The sequence below is a fragment of the Hemitrygon akajei genome, chromosome 10 (genome assembly GCF_048418815.1).
Source record: "Hemitrygon akajei chromosome 10, sHemAka1.3, whole genome shotgun sequence".
Classification (NCBI taxonomy): domain Eukaryota; kingdom Metazoa; phylum Chordata; class Chondrichthyes; order Myliobatiformes; family Dasyatidae; genus Hemitrygon; species Hemitrygon akajei.
The window spans coordinates 117,805,049-117,826,313 of NC_133133.1; the positions used below are offsets into that span (position 1 = coordinate 117,805,049).

Sequence of the window (21,265 nt, forward strand, 5' to 3'; positions counted from 1 at the left end):
AAGGCGATTGGGGCACTGCTCCTCCCTCAGTCTTTGAGATGTCGTGCTTCCTTTTGCTGTTAATAAAAGCCTATCGTTCACTTCCAGTCTCCGAGAGTTATTGATGGTGCATCAGGAAGGATATACTGGCTTTGGAGGCGGTGCAAAGGACGTTCACCAGGTTAATTCCAGAGATGAGGGGGTTAGACTATGAGGAGAGATTGAGTTGTCTGGGACTCTTCTCACTGGAATTCAGAAGAATAAAAGGAGATCTTATAGAAGCATAACATTACGAAAGGGATAAATAAGATAGAGGCTGGTAAGTTGTTTCCACTGGTAGATGAGACTCGAACTAGGGGACATAGCCTCAAGATTCAGGGGAGTAGATTTAGGGTGGAGATGATGAAGAACTGCTTTCCCCAGAGAGTGGTGAATCTGTGGAAATGAAGCAGTGAAGGCTACCTCAGTAAATATATTTAAGACAAGGTTGGATAGATTTTTACATAGTAGGGGAATTAAAGGTGATGGGGAAAAGTTAGGTAGATGAAGATGGATCCATGGTCAGATCAGCCATGATCTTACTGATGGCAGAGCAGGCTTGACAGGCCAGATGGCCTACTTCTGCTCCTATTTCTTATGTTCTTATGGCTTGTCTTCTGCCGAGTGAGAACTGGGGGGGGGGAAGGCAGCTTGGATGCTGTGCCACACTGTCCTTTGCACTCCAGTTGAGTGTACTGACCAAGACGTCTCTCTCCTGGGTGGCTGTAAACAGACGACACCACGGTTTGAGGCCTAGTCCTCCCTATGACTGAGGCCATGCAGCTCCAGTGCCATCTGCCCCTGCTGTCCGTCAATAAGTCAATGATTTGGACTTGCAGCATTCCACATTAACCTTGTCCAACAGGGTCTTGCAATCACAAGAAAAGTGATTAAGACATGCTGTTAGACTGCACACTGCTTTCATGCATCAACTCCTCCAATGCCTCCCTGACACAGGCAGCAGCACAATCTGTATCAAGTCCAGATCCTTCAGTTTGTCCGCAAATGTATAACTTGCTGATGGGGTAGACCTGCAGAACTTTAAGTTCTTAATGTCTAGTGGGGTCTTGTAATCATAAAAAATATATTTATAAAAATAGCATCTTTGGTTTGTCTTGTAGAAGCCACTGCAACCGAGCATGCCGCCATTGGTTGATACTTGCAGTAATGAGCAGGTGCACTTGTGAACCTAATAAATTAGCCACTGAGTGTACTTGTAAATAGGGAAAGTATTTACAAGATCCCCAAAATAGATGATAACATTTATTAATGATCACTGTGAACAAAGAATTGCATGGGTTATTCACTTAACAATGATATTGCAAATGTACTCAAAAAGGAAGTGATTTCTACATTACCAGAAGTGGTAATTATAGCAATCTTATCCTGTAGACATTGCATTTCCTTTAGTTGACAGTGGAAACCTACATTGGTAAATTTTAGTCACGTCTTATTTCAGATCTGCAATGAACACAAAGTCAAGGTAGTAATATACTGTTCAACATTTTGATATGCATAGGACACAGGTCTGAAATTTTCATTTGTTATTAAGGGAATCCAACTCTTGTTTCAGAACTGATGTGGTGTATTGACTTCACTCTCGAAATGCAGGAGTGCATGTTGAGAACCAACAATCCTTAGCTAATCCTTAGATACATTTTGCTTATGTTACGAACCCCGTAACTGGGTCACTTACCAGCAAAGATGGAGACGTCCTTTGAAGTCTGATGATACTATTTTTAACAGTATTTATTAGTAAAAATACACAAAAATAATATCAATGCAAATATACAGATAATATATGTCGTCAATACTAAATCTAAAAGTGCGGTTATAATAATAATCAATAAAAAATAAGCTCTATCGTTGTCTAGGGGATAATGAATTGTCCGATGTAAATATAAAGTTTGTTCAGTTCATGCAGGCTGCAGCCTTTGGGGACTGCTGGGTTGCAATGGTTGGAGAGAGAGAGAGATTTGGAGAAAAACTTGCCAGCTTTCCTTTTATGATTTTGATCCGTCAGGAGTCTCGTTGGTGTGGCCGTTCACTTGTGGCCTCTCCTTTAGCTAAACCGTTCTTCCGTGATGAGCTCGCCACCCTGGCAAGGGAGGACGCACACGAGCCCCCACCGGCTTTTGCTATAAATGCTGGCACTGGATTTCCAGCGTTTCTCCTGGTGCGTCTAAAGGGGTTGTTCCCCAGACCCTCTTTTATCCTTATTCACGGGGTCTCAGATGTCAATCAGGTTGGGGTGATGCAATCCCTCAACCAGACCACTCTGGTTGTCCCCTGAGGGGCTTCAATGAATAGTACAGTACTCAATACACAATTCCGTCTCCAAGAGACAATGGTCATTATCAGTGACTCTGTTCCGCTGAGGCCAGGACACATTCCAAACCTTGTGTATTCCGTGTGTGTCTCTCTCATTTCCTGGGTCCCAGACCCGAATTAATAGCGATCTTGCGATTCTCAAAAAGGAGGGGGCAGCTTTGTACCCTTTGGCCCCTCAGAGTTGCGTCACATTCGTAACACCCCCTTCCTTCTAAGATTTTTACCACAGGTAAAAATTAATTAATGCAGAGTCTTACAGGATTTCAGAAACTAACACAATACCAAAGAGGTTTTTTTCCACTACAGAGTAATACAGTTATACATTCAATTCAGCATCTAAACAGTTAGCAATTACATTGTCACTTCCTTTAATATCTTAATATCTTGTACCTTAATAAATTCTTGTAGCATCAGACTCCAATTTAATAACCACCTATTTTTATTCCTTTTCTTCAGCAAACAAAAACTAAAGAGTTGTGATCTTAGCTTACGTGTATATTACAAAAGTTCATGCAAATACTAATCTTTATTTTACTTTCAAACTTAACAGTCAATCTTCCATGGGGGTTGTCTTTATTAGTTACATGCTTTGTCGAAATCCCTTAAAACCGGATCCTGTTATTTAAAGTGACATCCCGCCAACCCTCGCCCCTTTTCCAGTTAACTCCCACGTGGTTAGCTTGTATACCAGTGTGGAATAGGCTTTTGCATGCTCCCTTCATAGGAGTTATTTTATCAACATTGTTTCCCAAACGTAGCCCATTGGCTGAATCTCCACACAATTCTTTATTTTTAAGCAAGTCGTAGGTCCTACCTTCATGCTATTAGTTTTCAGTTTAAAATCTGCAAGTGATCCCTTTTTGTCCAAACAGCATTTCAAATTCTGCCTCTTCACAGCACACTCTTGAATAACAATAGCGTGTGGGGCACCTTTACATTCCAAATCAACCTGTAATTGATTCGCAGGCACCGTGTTACCAAGCCATTGTCCCTGCAGCCTGGTTACTGCTTCTGACACCAATCCAGACTTTAAATTTTCTTCATTCAATTTAGGAACTACACTCTTCCCTTTCCCTTCAATAATAGTATTCACCTCACCACCTTTTATCTCCTCACTAACTTTTAACACACCTTCGAACACGAACAACTGGGAATTCTCACTTCCCACTAGTACCACGGTTAACCCTTTCTTCACTGAACCAAGTCCATCTGACCCACAAGGACTGCATTCCTTTTCAACTGAATCAAATACCTCAGACTTTTTCTGAGTTCCATTACTAGGTTCAGTACCACGTGCATCCACATCTTGAACACACTCAAACGGGACATCTGCCTCTTTCAGGCTTTCAATACCCGTACCCTTTTCAAATTCTAAGTTCCCCTGATCCTCCCAGTTACTCTCTGGGCAACTCCCTTCCGGAGTAAACACAACCCTGCGGGCTGAAACAACCTCATCTGCTAACCCAGCAGACTTCTTCAAGGTAATGGCATCCTTTTCATCTAGGACTGCCCTCATTTCATTATCGGGAACACCTTTAGAATTTTCAACTTCTTCAAACAGTTCTGTCAAACCAGACAGATCATCCATGTCCAAGGACCTTCTAACAGCCTTATCTGTTTCTCATTTTTACTCCGTGCCTCTATAAATTTCCTCTTGGCTAAGGGCAGGTCTACCTCCTCTCCCTTACTCTCTTTCACTTTCCTATTCTCCGTTTTACCACCCTCTAACCCCTCTTGGTACAGGGTCGGTAAAAACGTCTCGGCCAAATCGATACTGGCCTCTTTCTCAGCTGCCTTTCTCGACATGCTGTGAGTGGTCACGCAGGCGGGATAGATCTTGGAATCTCAACACTTACAGGCTGGCTCATCAGCTCCATGGCCGACCAAATGTCACCACCAGCTAAATCGTTACCCAGAAGGATGTCTACGTCATCGCACCCCTATTTCAACTGGTCCAGATACCAGCTCACAATTTATAATGATCCTATGCAAAGGCACAGCTTCTGTCCCTTTTCCTATGCCTCTCAAAGCCACCTCTCCAGTCTTGGGACCAAAATCTAGTACCGTACTGCGAATCAATGACAGCTCAGCTCCAGTGTCTCTCCAGATCTGCACTGGAACTGGTGTGTCTCCCTCTTTCACAGACACGGTTCCTTCTGAAATAAATTTCTCAGGCCCCTCTCGTATTCTGTCTACCTGGGGCTTTCTCGTCGATTTACTGATCACCACAATACATCCTATAGGGACTGCTGCTCTCCCTTTTCCTGTCTCCTTCCTCGGAGCAAGGCATTTAGATGCAATATGACCCACCTTTCCACAATTAAAACAGGTCAAGCCAGGACCTCTCCTGCTGTCTTGCCTTTCCTCCTCCTTATTTTTACCACTAGCTCCCGGCTGGATCTCTGCCTCAGCCGGTGGGCTTTCTCTACCATTCCCACAGTCTTTCTGGTAACTTTTATTCGAGGAAAACTTTGTCTTGTGGGTTAGGGCATATTCATCTGTGAACCTAGCAAATTCGGATATGGACTTATTCGGCTTCTCGTTCAAATACATCCGGATATCATCCGAAACACAACCTTTAAATTCCTCAATCAGAATTAACTCCCTGAGATGCCAAAAATCCTCTTCCACCATTTCTGCTGCACACCAGCGATCCAAGAGCACACCCTTCTCATAGGCAAACTCTGCATACGTCTGATTCCACCCTTTCTTTAAATTTCTGAACTTTTATCTATAGGCCTCAGGTACCAATTCATAGGTCTGAAGAATGGCCTCCTTTACTTTCTCATAATTCTCCTCCTCCTCCTCCTCCATGGACAACGCCGCATATGCCTGTTGTGCTTTCCCTTTTAACACACTTTGTAACAACGCCACCCACTGATCTTTGGGCCACTTCTGACTCACTGCCACCTTTTCAAAATGCAAGAAATAACTATCAACATCCGTCTCCTCGAAGGAGGTACTAACCTAAACTCCCTGCTAATGTTAAATCTCTCCTCTTGGTCTGACCCTTGAGCTCTTCGCTCTTTCCTTAACTTCTCCAGGTCCAACTCATGTTGCCTTTGTTTCTCCTTCTCCTCATTCTCCCTCTCCTTTTCGGCTCTCTCCTTTTCTTTTTCGGCCCTTTCCTCTTTTTCAGCTGCTTCCAGCTGTTTTAACTTAATTTCATGCTCCCTCTGCTTCTCAGCTCTTTCCTGCTCCTTTTCAGCTCTTTCCTTCTCCCTTTTCACCTCTAACTCCTTTAGCTGGAGCTCATGCTCCCTCTCCCTCTGTTCCGCGTCCAGCATCAATTTCTCCAACTCTAACTGAGCCGTTCCACTAGCTGGTGCCTTTTCAGGGATATTTTCCAATACCTCAGCCGAAAACACATTCTTCACAATATAATACTGAGTTATGGCCCTCCGCACCTCCCGCTTTTTCATTGACAGCCTCACTTCTGCGAGGTTTAGTCCTTTCGCAATATTTATCAAGTCCGACTTTGTGGCCACCTCTAGCACCTCCAGAGTCGGGTTTTCTATAAATTCGTCTATGTCCATCTTTGCTGGTTTCCCGTCTGGTTACCCGCGCAACCAGACCCATGTTTGGACTTAAAAGCCCGATTCACTGGCCCTCCAATTTGGTATCAAATCTTGAGATGAGGCCCCATGTTGTTACGAACCCCGTAACTGGGTCACTTACCAGCAAAGATGGAGACATCCGTTGAAGTCTGATACTATTTTTAACAGTATTTATTAGTAAATAATATCAATGCAAATATACAGATAATATACGTCGTCAATACTAAATCTAAAAGTGCGGGTATAATAATAATCAATAAAAAATAAGCTCTATCGTTGTCTAGGGGATAATGAATTGTCCGATGTAAATATAAAGTTTGTTCAGTTCATGCAGGCTGCAGCCTTTGGGGACCGCTGTGTTGCAATGGTTGGAGAGAGAGAGAGATTTGGAGAAAAACTTGCCGGCTTTCCTTTTATGATTTCGATCCGTCAGGAGTCCCTTTGGTGTGGCCGTTCACTTGTGGCCTCTCCTTTAGCTAAACCGTTCTTCCGTGGTGAGTCCGCCACCCTGGCAAGGGAGGACACACATGAGCCCCCACCGGCTTTTGCTATAAATGCTGTCACTGGATTTCCAGCGTTTCTCCTGGTGCGTCTAAAGGGGTTGTTCCCCAGACCCTCTTTTATCCTTACTCACGGGGTCTCAGATCTCAATCAGGTTGGGATGATGCAATCCCTCAACCAGACCACTCTGGTTGTCCCCTGAGGGGCTTCAATGAATAGTACAGTACTCAATACACAATTCCGTCTCCAAGAGACAATGGCCATTATCAGTGGCTCCGTTCCGCTGAGGCCAGGACACATTCCAAACCTTGTGTATTCCGTGTGTGTCTCTCTCATTTCCTGGGTCCCAGACCCGAATTAATAGCGATCTTGCGATTCTCAAAAAGGAGGGGGTGACTTTGTACCCTTTGGCCCCTCAGAGTTGCGTCACATTCGTAACACTTAACTTGTGCGTCTCTGACAATAGCCTGTCACCCCAGTTAACATTTCAACTTTGACCCTTGCCCTCCAGTAGCGATAGTTTTCCAATTGGCTATAGATTGGAGTCAATATTAAAATATACTAGGCCTCTTACAGAGGTCACTGTCAGAATTAGGTTTAATATCACTGACATATGTTTTAAATGTGTTTGTTTTGTAGCAACAGTACAATGCAATACATAAAAAACCTATAAATGACAAAAAATATGTATATATGGATATTAAATTAACTAAGTGGAAAAAGAGAGCAACTCAAAGTCTGCTTCAGTCTCACAATACTAGTTCTTTGAGTTAAAATCAGGTGAGGATTAGAAAGACAGGGAGTGCATTTTTTTCTGATTATGAACAATATCTGATGTCAGCTCATTTATATGTTAACATGAGGTGATGCATAATATAAACATAGAAACATAGAAAGCCTACAGCACAGGGGTAAGTTTCTTTTATGCAGAGATAATGAATATGAAACATTTTTATAATTGGATTTCAGGAGCTGAAGATCACCCCAGTGCTTTCAGTGAGAATCCTACGGATACGTGGATGTTCCAAATGATCCGTGAAGCCTTTGTGGCATCAATTGGTTTGAAGCCATGTGTGCTGGTGATAGATGGGGTTGACAGACTAAGTGGGACCCGTGGGCTGACAGCACAGCAGGTATAATGAAAATCATTAATAATAAAATCCAAAATAAAGAGGTGTTTATAAATGTGAAAACTAAATCCAACAATTCATAATATTTCAAAGTTCTCTAAGAATGCATGAGTTTGGTATTTTACAGCCAAAATAGAAAAATGAAATTAGAATGGAAATGCTCAGCAGGTGGAACAGCATCTGTGGAGAGAGAAAAACAGAGCTACAATTTCCGCTGATAAGGAAAAAATTTAAAAGGCATGTTTTAAGTTGCAGAGAAGGGGGACAGTAGGGAAGTGGTGGCTGGGAACAACAAGGTGAAAATCTGTGCTAGGGTGAAGAGTAAGAGAATCTGGATGAGGTAGATGCCATGTGAAGGCTTGATTATGGGAGTTAATACCCTTGAGGAGGTGTAAGTAGAGGGAGATAAAGTGGAGAAAGAAAGAAAGACAGTGCTGGAACTCTGAGGTGCAGAACACAGCAGCTGCAGGAAACCTGAAACCTGTTCTCTTTAGAACAGAGGTAAGGAGGAATTTTAGCCAGGGAGTAGTAAATCTGTGGAATGCTTTGCCACAGACTGTGGTGGAGCCACGTCTGTGCGTATATTTAAGGCTGAAGTTGATAATTTCCTGATCAGTGGCAGAGTAGACTCGATGGGCTGAATAGTCTAATTCTGCTCCTGTATCTTACGGTCTAATAAAGAAAATGGTGGAAAAGCCCAGGAGGTCAGGTAGATTATGGGGAGAAGGAAAGATAATAGGATAGAGAGGGAAAGTAAGTGGGCCAAATTCTGCTTCTATGTCTTAACTTGCTGAGAGGAAAATAAAATTACTCTACAGGTTGACAGCCTTATACAAGAACAGACTTGAAACTAAAAAGCATAAAACTACAGCTACTCCAAGACTGAAATGAAACCAGCAAATGCAGGAAGCATTCAATAGGACAGGAAACATCCACAGAGAGAGAAACAGAGTCAGCAACTCAGATTGATAACCTCTCCCCAACTTTGTCTCCCCATCACAAAATTTTGTGGACCTGAAATGCCAACAAAACCCATCCTTTTTCCTGCTTAATCAACATAATCTCCTGATTTTGTCAGTCTCTTCCATTACTAATCAAATTTTGAAGTAAATTTATTATCAAAGTACATATATGTCACCATATACTACCCCAAGAGTCAGTTCCTCTTTCTGCCCCATTGTAATGGAAGATTGCAGAGGTTAGGCCTACAGTGCAGACTACGTGTGAATAAGATTACTGGTTTTCATACACACATTGCTTTGAATGCTGATATATTTGAATATTGAATCTTTGCTCAAAACTGGCATAGCTCCCTGCCTCAATGTTTTGTGTTTTGCTGATTTATAAAAAATATATATTTTTAAAAGATTTGTGAAAAGTTAGAAAAACAGCATTGTGTTACATATTTTGTAAAAGGTTGTTGTTAATCAAGATCAAGTTTATTGTTGTTATACCATGCACAAACAGGTCATAAATACCATGAAAACTAGCATCTTGCAGCAGCAACATATACATTGCAAGATGAGAACAAACATAAGTTCACATAAATTCATATAAATTATACATAACTTACACATGTGTAAAAATAAACATAACAACACTAGTTTCAGTATTTTATGTGGCTGTTGTCTCTACAGGTAAAGGAATTTTCATGGATTCCACAACTTCTCCCAGCTGAGTGTAGACTTATTGTGACAACAGTCTCTTCCAACGTTTCCTATGTCTCACTGAAAAAACATCCAGATGTAAAGGTGGTGCATATTTCCAGTACTCCTGACTATAAAGCAAAAGTCTGTATCTTGCAGAAACATCTTGCTAGGCCCCACAAAGAAGTAAGTGAGAGTCAAATCCAAAACATTATGAGTAGAAAACTGTGTTCCTTTCCACTAGTATTGGTTATTTTGGCTAATGAACTCCGAGTATGTGGACCATTTAGAAATGAGACTGAATGCCTAGATGAATATCTTGAATGTCAGACTATCCAGGAGCTGTGGACAGCTGTGCTAAGGCGATGGATTGAAGACTATGGTTGGACTTCTAATACTGTAACAACATGCAGTGGAAAAAACACCTCTCCTTCCAATTTACCTAATTCGTCCAGCTCAGGTTAGATTCTGTATTTTGTATTTTATGTATTCTGTACAATAATAAAACTCTGCAAAACAAATAAATACCATTTGGAAAACTAATGCCATAATGCCCAGAGTTAGTGTTATGAAGCTGTGATATGTTATTTTACACTAAATATATGCCTTTGATCTAGAACATAGAACACGAAACAGTACAGCACAGTACAGGCCTTTCAGCTCACAATGCTCATGTTGACCTTTTAACCTATTCAATCTAATGCTTTCCTCCCACATAGCTCTCAGGGTTTTTTTTATTCATGTACCCAAGTGTTTCTTAAATGTTCCTAAGGTACCTGTCTCTACCACCACCCCCAGCAGTGTGTTCCATGCACTTACTGCTCTCTGTGTAAAAAAAACCCTACCTCTGACACTCCCACTATACTTTCCTCCAATCACCTTAAAATTATGGCCTCTCTTATTGTCCACTGGCTGTCCACTCTATCTGTGCCTCTTGTACACCTCTATCAAGTCATCTCTCATCCTCACTTGTTCCAAAGAGAAAAACCCTAGCCCGCTCAACCTTCCCTCACAGGATATGCTCTCTAATCCAGTCAGCATCCTGGTAAATCTATTTTGTTTTATGGGTTACCCTGAAAGTCAGGTTCAGATCTGAGCAGGAACAGTGGTAAGGATTTTCCACTTGCTTTTGGTAGCTATTGGTCAGATTATTGAACAGACATGAAATAGGGTGGATTTTTTCCCCAAGAATGTCAGCCCAAAGTTTTCCCTATGAGCATCTCCAGCCAGTCAATCTGATTCTATGGGAAGTGGAGAAGTCCGAGCCAGGACTACCACCAGACAAAAACAGAAGTACCATCAAGCTAAAAAGAGAAAGTAGCAAGCTACTCATGATATAAAGTAGCTCTTCTACATGGAACTCTAGGATCCACTACACCTCGTGGAAAATGGCAGTGGCTATCAGAAAGATAACTGATAACCTGTACGTTGAACCAACCAGGAAACTGCCAACACATCCAAGTTTAAACTGGGAATGAGTTTTTAAATTGCTAAAATTGATCCCTTGTCTTCAGAACCATATTGTTTCGTGGCACTATTGAAAGAACATCAGGACTTGTTATTCTATGAAACTTTACATAGGACTCTTTTGTAAGCTTGACAGATCAGACAAAAGCTTTATGCTCCTCAGAGAGTTGTAAGTCTCTAGAATTCTCTGAGAAATCTCTGGAATTCTTTAATAGGGAGAATTGTGAATCACAGGAATTGCCTGAGAGAGAGAGAGGGGGAGGGAGGGAGGGAGGGAGAGCGGGAGAGAGAGCGAGAGAGAGAGCGAGAGAGAGAGATGTGAATCTAAAATTCTCTAATAGAGTTGTGAATCTCTATAATTCTCTAATGGAGAGAGTTGTGAATCACTAGAATTCTCTAATAGAATTGAGAATCTGGAATTCTCTGAGTAACGAAGTTGTGAATCACTGGAATTCTGTAACAGAGACAGAGTTATGAATCTCTGGAATTCTCTAACGGAGGGAGTTCAGGAGGTGGATTCATGGAATATATTTAGAGCAGAAGTTGGCAGACATTTCAAGTATAAATATCTGCTAGCCCAAAACATAGGATGCTTGGACTATCTATACCCTTGTAGTTTGCTGGGACTCTTAGACTCTCTCCATATTTTGTGGTTAATAGCAAAGGTTAGCTTGCAGCATTATTTCACCCATTTACCTATACAGTATTGTCAAAATAAATACAATTTTATTAAAAATGGTTACATTTAGGTAGACATCTACTATTTTTATTATTTCGTTCTCTGGGCATTGTTGGCAAGGCTAGCATTTATTCGCTCATCTCTAATTACCTTTGAGAAGGTGGTGGTAAGACTTACTTATGAAATACTTCAATCCTTCTAGTGAAACTATACCCACAATACTATTGGGTGGGCAGTTCCAATATTTGGATCCCACAATGATGAAGGATCAGCAATTATTTCCAAATCAGAATGGTGTGTGATTTGGAGGAGAACCTGCAGGTGGAGGTGTCTTTTACTATTATCCTTCTTGGTGATAGAAGATGGGGTTTATGGGCATTGTCAGAGTAGCCTGGCCAATTAACTACAGTGCATTTTGTATATAGCACACACTGTAGCCACTGCATGCATATGATGGAGGGAATAAATGGTTAGGATGCCGATTGGTTGATAATTTCCCAGACTGGAGTTTTGCTTTCCTTGAAGAAGACTTACCTGGATGATTTTCCACATTATTGGGCAGATGCCAATGTTGTTTTGGAACAGTTCAGTTAGTTTTAGAGTGCAGGTATATACTACCAGCACGAAAGTTGTCTAGTACTGTTGCCTTTGCTCCACCCAGTAATCTCAGCCATTTATTATGTACAATAAATCAAATTGACTGGGCTCTGTGTTGCTGAGGGTCTTGGGAGGAAGTGAGAGGGATGCAGTTTCATAGTAATAATATTGGGTTTCATGTCTCCTATTCGTGTTAACATAGATTAAAGGTGATCAAATTGAAGTGGGTAAGATGACAAAAGTAGATAATAGAGTCAATAGAGAAAATCTGTTTAGAAACATAGAAAACCGATAGCACAATACAGGCCCTTCAAACCACAATGATGTGCCGAACATGTACTTACTTTGGAAATTACCTAGGGTTACCCATAGCCCTCTATATTTCTGAGCTCCATCCAGGAGTCTCTTAAAATACCCTGTCATATCCACCTCCACTACCATCACCAGCAGCCCATTCCACGCACTCACCACTCTCTGCATAAAAAACTTACCCCTGACATCTCCTCTGTACCTACTTCCAAGCACCTTAAAACTGTGCCCTCTCATGTTAGACATTTCAGCCCTGGGAAAAAGCCTCTCATCATCTTATACACCTCTATCAGGTCACCCCTTATCCTCTGCTGCTCCAAGGAGAAAAGGCTGAGTTCACTCAACCTATTCTCATAAGGCATGCTCCCTAATCCAGGCAATATCTTTGTAGATCTCCTCTGCACCCTTGCTATAGTTTCCACATCCTTCCTGTAGTGAGGTGACCAGAGCTGAGCACAGTACTCCAAGTGGGGTCTGACGAGGGTCCTATATAGCTATAACATTACCTCTCGGCTCTTAAACTCAATCCCACAGCTGATGAAGCCCAATGCACCGTATGCCTTCTTAACCACAGAGTCAACCTGCGCAGCAGCTTTGATTGTCCTATGGACTCGGACCCCAAGATCCCTCTGATCCTCCACACTGCCAAGAGTTTTACCATTAATACTATATTCTGCCATCATATTTGACCTACCAAAATGAACCACCCCACACTTACCTGGGTTGAACTCCATCTGCCACTTCTCAGTCCAGTTTTGTATCTTATGGATGTCCTGCTGTAACCTCTGACAGCCCTCCACACTATCCACAACACCCCCAACATTTGTGTCATCGGCAAGTTTACTAACCCATCCCTCCACTTCCTCATCCAGGTCATTTATAAAAATCTTGAAGAGAAGGGGTCCTAGAACAAACCCCTGAGGCACACCACTGGTCATCGACCTTCATACAGAATATGACCCATTTACATCCACTCTTTGCCTTCTGTGGGCAAGCAAATTCTGAATCCACAAAGCAAGGTCCCTTGGATCCCATGCCTCCTTACTTTCTCAATAAGCCTTGCATGGGGTACCTTATCAAATGCTTTGCTGAAATCCATATACACGACATCTACTGCTCTACCTTCATCAATGTGTTTAGTCACGTCCTCAAAAAATTCAATTGGGCTCGTAAGGCATGACCTGCCTTTGACAAAGCCATGCTGACTATTCCTAATCATATTATGCCTCTCCAAATGTTCATAATTCCTGTCTCTCAGGATCTTTTCCATCAACTTAGCAACCACTGAAGTAAGACCCACTGGTCTATAATTTCCTGGGCTATCTCTACTCCCTTTCTTGAATAAGGGAACATCTGCAACCCTCCAATCCTCCGGAACCTCTCCCATCCCCATTGATGATGCAAAGATCATTGCCAATGGCTCAGCAATCTCCTCCCTCGCCTCCCACAGTAGCCTGGGGTACATCTCGTCTGGTGCCGGAGACTTATCCAACTTGTTGCTTCCAAAAGCTCCAGCGCATCCTCTTTCTTAATGTCTATATACTCAAGCTTTACAATCCGCTGTAAGTCATCCCTACAATCGCCAAGGACCTTTTCTGTAGTGAATACTGAAGCAAAGTATTCACTAAGTACCACTGCTATCTCCTCCGATTCCAAACACACTTTTCCACTGTCACATTTGATTGGTCCTATCATCTTATGTCTTATCCTCTTGTTCTTTACATACTTGTAGAATGCCTTGGGGTTTTCTTAAATCCTGCTCTTCAAGGCTTCTAATGGCCCCTTCTGGCTCTCCTAATTTCATTCTTCAGCTCCTTTCTGTTAGCCTTATGATCTTCTAGAATTCTATCATTACCTAATTTTTTGAACCTTTCGTAAGCTCTTCTTTTCTTCTTGACTAGATTTACAACAGCCCTTGTGCACCACGGATCTTGTACCCTACCATCCTTTCCATGTCTCATTGGAACATACCTACTCAGAACCCCACACCAATATCCCCTGAACATTTGCCATATTTCTGCTGTACATTTTCCTGGGAACATCTGTTCCCAATTTATGCTTCCATGTTCCTGCCTGATAGCTTCATATTTCCCCTTACTCCAATTTAATTTGTCTGTTCCTATCCCTCTCCAATGCTATGGTAAAGGAGATAGAATTATGGTCTCTATCTCCAAAATGCTCTCCCTCTGAGAGACCTGACACCTGACCAGGTTCATTTCCCAATACCAGAGCAAGTACAGCCTCTGCTCTTGTAGGCTTATCTACATATTGTGTCAGGAAACCTCCTTGAACACACCTAACAAACTTGACCCCTTGCTCTAGGGAGATGCCAATCAATATTTGGGAAATTAAATTCTCCCACCACGACAACCCTGTTAATATTACACCTTTCCAGAATCTGTCTCCCTATCTGGTCTTCTATGTCCCTGTTACTATTGGGTGGTCTATAAAAAACACCCAGTAGAGTTATTGACTCCTTCTAGTTCCTAACCTCCACCCAGAGACTCTGTAGACAATCCCTCCATTACTTCCTCCTTTTCTGCAGCCATGACACTATCTCTGATCAGCATATCCCCATCTCTTTTGTTTCCCTCTCTGTCCTTTCTGAAACATCTAAAGCCTGGCACTCGAAGTAAACGTTCCTGCCCCGAGCCATCCAAGTCTCTGTAATGGCCACAACATCATAGCTCCAAGTACTGATCCATGCTCTAAGCTCATCTATTTACTGGTTCTGGGGTTCACATCTAAGGAAATTCATAGAATTAGTTCTAGGGCAACTTGATGACTGAAAACATTTCTTTACATAAAGAATAATGGAAATCTGGAATTTCCACTCCACCAACAGTGGGCAGTGATGAGGTAAATTCAGAATTTAGCAAACAGGACCATAAACCAAAAGACTATAAGACATTGGAACAGAATTAGGCCAATTTGCCCATCAAGTCTGCTCTGCCATTCAATCATAACTGATTAATTTTCCCTCTGAACCCCATTTTCCTGTCTTCTCCCCATAACCTTTGACACCCTTACTAATTAAAAACCTATCAATCTCAACTTTAAATATACCCAATGACTTGCCTTCCACAGCCGCTGTGGTGATGAATTCCACAGATTCACTAGCCTCTGGCTAAAGAAATTCCTCTTCATATCTGTTTCTACTTCGAGGCTGTGTCCTCTGGTCCAAGACTCTTGCACCAATGGAAACATCATCTCTTAGATCCTTTTTCATCATCTCCACATTCACTCTATTTAGGCCTTTCAATATTTATAGGTTTCATTAAGATTTCCCCCTTCATTCATCCAAACTCCAGAAAGTACAGCTCCAAAACCATCAAACACTCTGTTTTGTCTTTTCTGATTTGGGGATTGTTATGTTATCTCTAATTACTGGATCTCACTAAGTATAAATTCACAGCTGTTGATTGCTCATTATCACATTGTTAAGCAATTACCTTTCATCATCAGAGTGGCCATTTATATCGTTGGTACATTTCAACCAGTTAGACGTTGAGGGAGTTTTGATCAGTGAATCTAACTTTCATGAGAATGCTGAGAAGTACTGTCTTTTTATACAGCTCCTTGTGTACTGTTGGCAATGAATAAAACTGTCTATAACTATAACTACGCCGGATCTGGAGATATCTATCTGTCTAGCTTGAGAAACAGGGAAAACTCTTGACCGAGGGCAATTCTGCATATATTAAACATTTAAATCCTGGGATCACTTTTGTAAATATCCTCTGAACTCTCTTCAATGGCAGCACATCCTTTCTGATTATGGGACCCAATTTTGTTAGAATTATATGTTGTGGAACCAAGACAAATTAAAGACAGATTTGCTGTGATCTAATTGAAAGTCAAAGTAGATTTGAAGAGCTGATTAGCCTATTCATAATGCTGAATTAGCGTACCTCTGGGGCATGGCATCACAAAGTTTATCACCTTTAAGGAAAATCTACTTTAAGAATTAGAAAACTTAATTTAAATGATCTGCGCCTGTTGTAATCTCCACTGATATTTATCCTACTGACTGTTGTTTCTTTATTCTTTTTGTATTTATTACAGGAATGAGTGGATGGGTAGTTGATACCCTCTGTCTCCTTAGTATATCACGTTGTGGATTAACTGAAGAAGACATCCATCAGCTTCTAAGGTGTCTCGGTTACAATGGGGCAGACAAGGTCAGCAGCTATGACTGGAATCTTTTCCGTGCTGCATCCATTGAGTGGATACAGGAAAGGCCAGATGGACTGTTGAACTTCACCCACCATTCCGTACAGGATGCTGTAGGATATTTCCTGCTAGGTAAAACATGCATCTGCTAAAATTGAAGATGAACATTAAAATCTTGGAGTCATATTTCATTTGCATTATCTACAATGAAAATTTAAAGTACCTTAATTGCAATCCAATAATTGTGCTTCATTTTGATATTACATCATGAAGTGATGGATGACCATTTCTGTAGAATATTATGCAGAATTAGCATCAGTAGCAACTGTAATGCAATATGGCATTAGAGAATTAATCAGAATCAGGTTTAACATCATTGGCATTTGTCATGAAATTAGTTGTTTTGTGGCAGCAATGCATTGCAATACATAATAAAAAAACTATAAATTACATTAAGAAATATATATATATTCAACCTGAAATGCTTTTTCATGGCAACCATCCATGAAAACAGAGCTGTGCCCCTAAAGAATGAACAACAGTTAAATGTTAGACCCCTGAAGTCCCCCTCCCATGCGTAAGCAACAATCCCCCCGCCACTCGCCGGTAAAAAAGAGCATCGGCACCTGCCACTGAACACTCAAGCATGAGCAAGGCAACAGCAAAGACTGCATTGTTCACCCAGCATTTACCATACCACAGGCTCTCTCTCTCCCTAATAAGGAAGAAAGAGATGTCTCTGTTTCACAGTGAGAGGGGAGACATAACAAACAACTCGCTGGTTTACGATGTTAAAAGTCTGTTGTGTCACTTTTTCCGAGCTCTGTGCCTAAAGATCTTGGGTCTCTGGGCACACAGCCTTAGATCCTCCACCTCCCACGACACACCAGTCTTTTTCTCAGACAGCAACCTCCGATGCACCCCCCCCCCCCCCCCCCCCCCCGTCTCCAGAGCCACAAAAACTCGGTCCTCCGAAGGTGAGTGAAGCTCTTCGGCTGAGCCCTTGGCGTGCCAAACAACGGCCAGTTGTGAAAACCCGAGAGCGGGTCCCATTCCCACAAAGAACCATAGTCGGCATGTTGCTCCTTCTACCTATTAAATGATCCCAATGGTGTGCATCTCAAATAGCTTCTGACAGCCAAGTCTAACTCCTGGCCTTCACATGTGGCTTAACTACTAAGCCCAGTAGACCCATTTCTACTGACAGGAAAAGGGACAAAGGTAGGTTACTGGCACCTTTAAACCTTTGACTTCCATGGATCAAGGGTTATGATTCCAAAAACAAGTAATTTCCAGACAATGACTTACAGTACGAAGGACCAAAACTGAAAAGTTGAAAATTACCACAAAATATAATTAAAGAAAAAAACTATTCAGTGGTTCTGATAATATGTCCTATTATTTTTTTGTTTCCTGATTTCACTACTTTCTTTGACATGTGTTATTTTAAATTGCAGGTGCTATTGCTCCAGTCAAAGAATCCCCATTAAAAAGTCCACTCAACAACAAAAGAAGCAGAATTCACCAACTATTTCAAGAGTATTTATCACAGCAGGCTTATACCCTGAAACTTTACCAGGAATTACCTTGGCAATTGAAAATGAGTGGAAACCTCTCTGATTTATGTGCCATTGTAGCTAATCCCACGTGAGTTAAAATATTTGTTTGTTTGAGATACTTCAAATCATTGTATTAAGAACTTAAAGCTGGTTATTTTCTTATTAAAGGGGTTTTACACCACACAACAGAATTCCAATAACTGTAAATTAAATGAATAACATAAAATGATATTAATTCTATTAACCTTACATTGCATAATGCACAAGAGCCTTATTGAAGCTCATGATGTTTTTGCACGATTCTAGTGAGGGTATTGGCATTCATTGTTTATGGAGGAAATTTGATGGCACTATTTGGAATCTGCATGTGTGCTGATATTCAGAGAACATTGTCCATGAATCTGTGTTTGTCCATAGAAAACTGACAAGAACTTAAATGTACTTACTAACTATTCTTTCTGTAAATTAGCTATTTATACTTTTAAATAGAGGGGTCACATCCTTCAATCCAAGGAAGAATTGCAAAATATATAGAACTTTGGAACCTGATAACCGGTAATCCAATTTCTCTAAAACCACTTCTTTCTAAATTCTAAAATATAGATCATCAGGCCCTTGTGATTTATCAATTTTCAAATTCATCAACTTCTCTAGTTCTATTTATGACTAATATTTAGCTTTTTCAGTTCTTGGTTCTCACCCGACCCTTTTATTGACTCTAATATATCCAGCAAGTTTCTGTACCTTCAATGAAGGCAGGCACAAAGTAATTATTTCATTTCCCTGTCAGTTCATTATACCTTGTTAAAGACAAAAGATCCACATTTACCTTTGTTAGTCTTTTCCCTTTGGAGATCAATAAAAGCTCTTGCAGTCCATTTTTATATGTCTTGCCACTCTCACTTCATTTTTTAACCTTCCTTCATAATTTTCTTTGTCTTTCTCTGCTGGTTTCCAAAAAGGTCCCAATTATCAACCATCCTGGTGTTTCTGGGAACTTTTAAAGTCCTTGGATTTAGTAATTTAGGAATGCATGATTTATAGTTTGCATATCCTGTACATACAAGTGAGCAGGTGGTGGATAGAGCAGTGATATGCATTTGATGACTGTTGTGGGCTTCAGGTATCTTCTGCATTTCTGACTTACAAACTGTATTGGTTGCAACTGTTCTGGTTATAAACAGTTCACAGAACCATAACCCAAGGATGTCCTGTATGTTTAATTTATCTGGTTAGTCACAGAAAAATCATTTATTTTCATTTTCTTTGTGCCTCAAAGGATTTTTTTTGCAACTTGTGCATTATTTCTTTAAATGTCAAATATTACCTGTCCATCACCATACCTTTCAATGTATTTTTCCAATCAACCACAGCCAATGTTCACACTGTAATTTCAGCTTTTCTTCATATTCCTCTAAGCAGTGATGCATTTCTCATGCATTCAAATAATAATTGAAATGGATAAATAATTCAAATAATTATTTGAAACAACTATTTATTTCAGCTGACCAGAAAGGTCACTTGCCTGTTGTTCATCTTTTGTGAAATATGTAGGAACACTTTTTCATCCATAAAAATGATAATCTATATATTTAATAAAATGTTTAATTATTTAACTATTTAATTATATTACATGCATTAAATTATATTTGATTAATCCATATTATTAAATTCACAGGGGCATACTTTTGATATGTAGATTGAGGCTTCTCTGACCCAGTCCTGTCTCCACAATACCTATAGTAAAAGCTAACCTCTCCCCCGCCCCCAGCAGAAGCTCAATCCTTGTATATAATCAATGAAAAGCAACTAATTCTCAATACTTAAAAACATTGTGACTTTATTCTAGCCACAGTGGCCACAAACCTACTCAAAACTATGCATTCCCATTGCAAACCAGATTTGGTTCCTATGGACTCAGCTCATTCAAGTGCTTTTATTTATATAGTGTAGTTTATATTAATGGTACTAAAGGAAAACCATTAAAAAATCATGCTGAAAATAAAAGGCATTATTTATTTCCTTTCTCTTTAGAATCATGCATGTAATTTGCCAAAATGCCAAGCATTCATATCAATCAAAACTGGAGCTCCTCTGTTACTGGGACGGGTTATCAAAAGCAGGGTTCGATCCTGCAGTTACCTATAACAACATGGTGAATCAGTTGGTGGCCACATTCAACCTGTCGACAGTCATAGGTACTATGAAAAGTTAATAACTTAGTGTAAAAATTCAAACTGTAAAGTCTCATCTTTAATGCTGTAGACAATGGAAATATATATTACCAGCAGATGGCTCTGTTTTATTACCTTCAGAACAGATTCCTTAATTATTGATTTTAGAACATAGAACAAAACAGAACAGTACAGGCCCTGCCTCCACAAAGTTGTGCCAACCTTTAACCTTCTCCAAATTCAATCTAACCCTTCCTTCCTACATAGCTCTGAATTTTTCTATCATCCATGTGGCTATGTAAGAGTTTCTTAAATACTGCTAACATATCTGCCTCTACCACTATTTTTGGCAGGGTGTTACATGCACCCACAACTCTTTATCTTTTAAAAAAAAAACTAGCTCTGACATTCCTCTTATAGTTTCACCTTAAAATTATGCCCCTGGTATCGTACACCTCTATCAGATCACCTCTCATCTTGCTTCACTCTGAAGAGAAAAACCCTAGCTTGCTCAATCTATCCTCAATAGACATGCTTTCTGATCCAGGCAAAATGTTGGTAAATCTCCTCTGACCCTCTCTGAAGTTTCCACATCTTTCCTGTAGTGAGGCAACCAGAACAGATATTCCGTGTGTCATTTTAATGAAAGTTTTGATGCATTCATTTATAAAAGTGCCCAGACTTATGCAGTGATGCCCAAGGCTGGTCATTTCATTCATACTGATACAGCACCTGTGTGTATAAGTGTCTCACCCCACCTATCATTGCCACAAGCACATCCCAGCCCAAAGATGCTGGTGTGTGAGTTGAGATCCTGAATGGCACTATTTGAAAGCAAACAATTTTCATTCATTTAAACACATATAATACTTGGGAAAGTGAAAATAATAAATGAAAACCAGGAACTGTAAGTGCTGGAAATGTGTAATAAAAACAGAAAATTTTGGAAACACACAGCAGGACAGGGAGCATCTGTATAAAGAAAAACAGAGTTAGAAAGTGTCTTTGACCTGAAATGACGTCTCTTATTTTTCCACAAACATTGCCTGATGTGCAGAATGTTTCCAACATTTTCTGTAACAATACTAGAGACCCTAATTTCTCAACAAAGGTCATTCACCATG

The 21,265-nt window shown here is 40.6% G+C and overlaps 1 protein-coding gene across 3 annotated transcripts in view; it reads left to right on the forward strand.

Annotated features, from left to right (window-relative positions):
* LOC140734609 (putative tetratricopeptide repeat protein 41) overlaps positions 1-21,265 on the forward strand; it is an 84,339-nt gene that overhangs the window by 37,589 nt on the left and 25,485 nt on the right. For all 3 annotated transcript variants that reach the window (XM_073058818.1, XM_073058820.1, XM_073058819.1), the window contains exons 6-10: positions 7,377-7,540; positions 9,175-9,643; positions 16,301-16,540; positions 17,866-18,055; positions 20,002-20,165. In XM_073058818.1, coding sequence (XP_072914919.1) covers positions 7,377-7,540; positions 9,175-9,643; positions 16,301-16,540; positions 17,866-18,055; positions 20,002-20,165 — 1,227 coding nt within the window. The remainder of the gene's footprint in view (positions 1-7,376; positions 7,541-9,174; positions 9,644-16,300; positions 16,541-17,865; positions 18,056-20,001; positions 20,166-21,265) is intronic.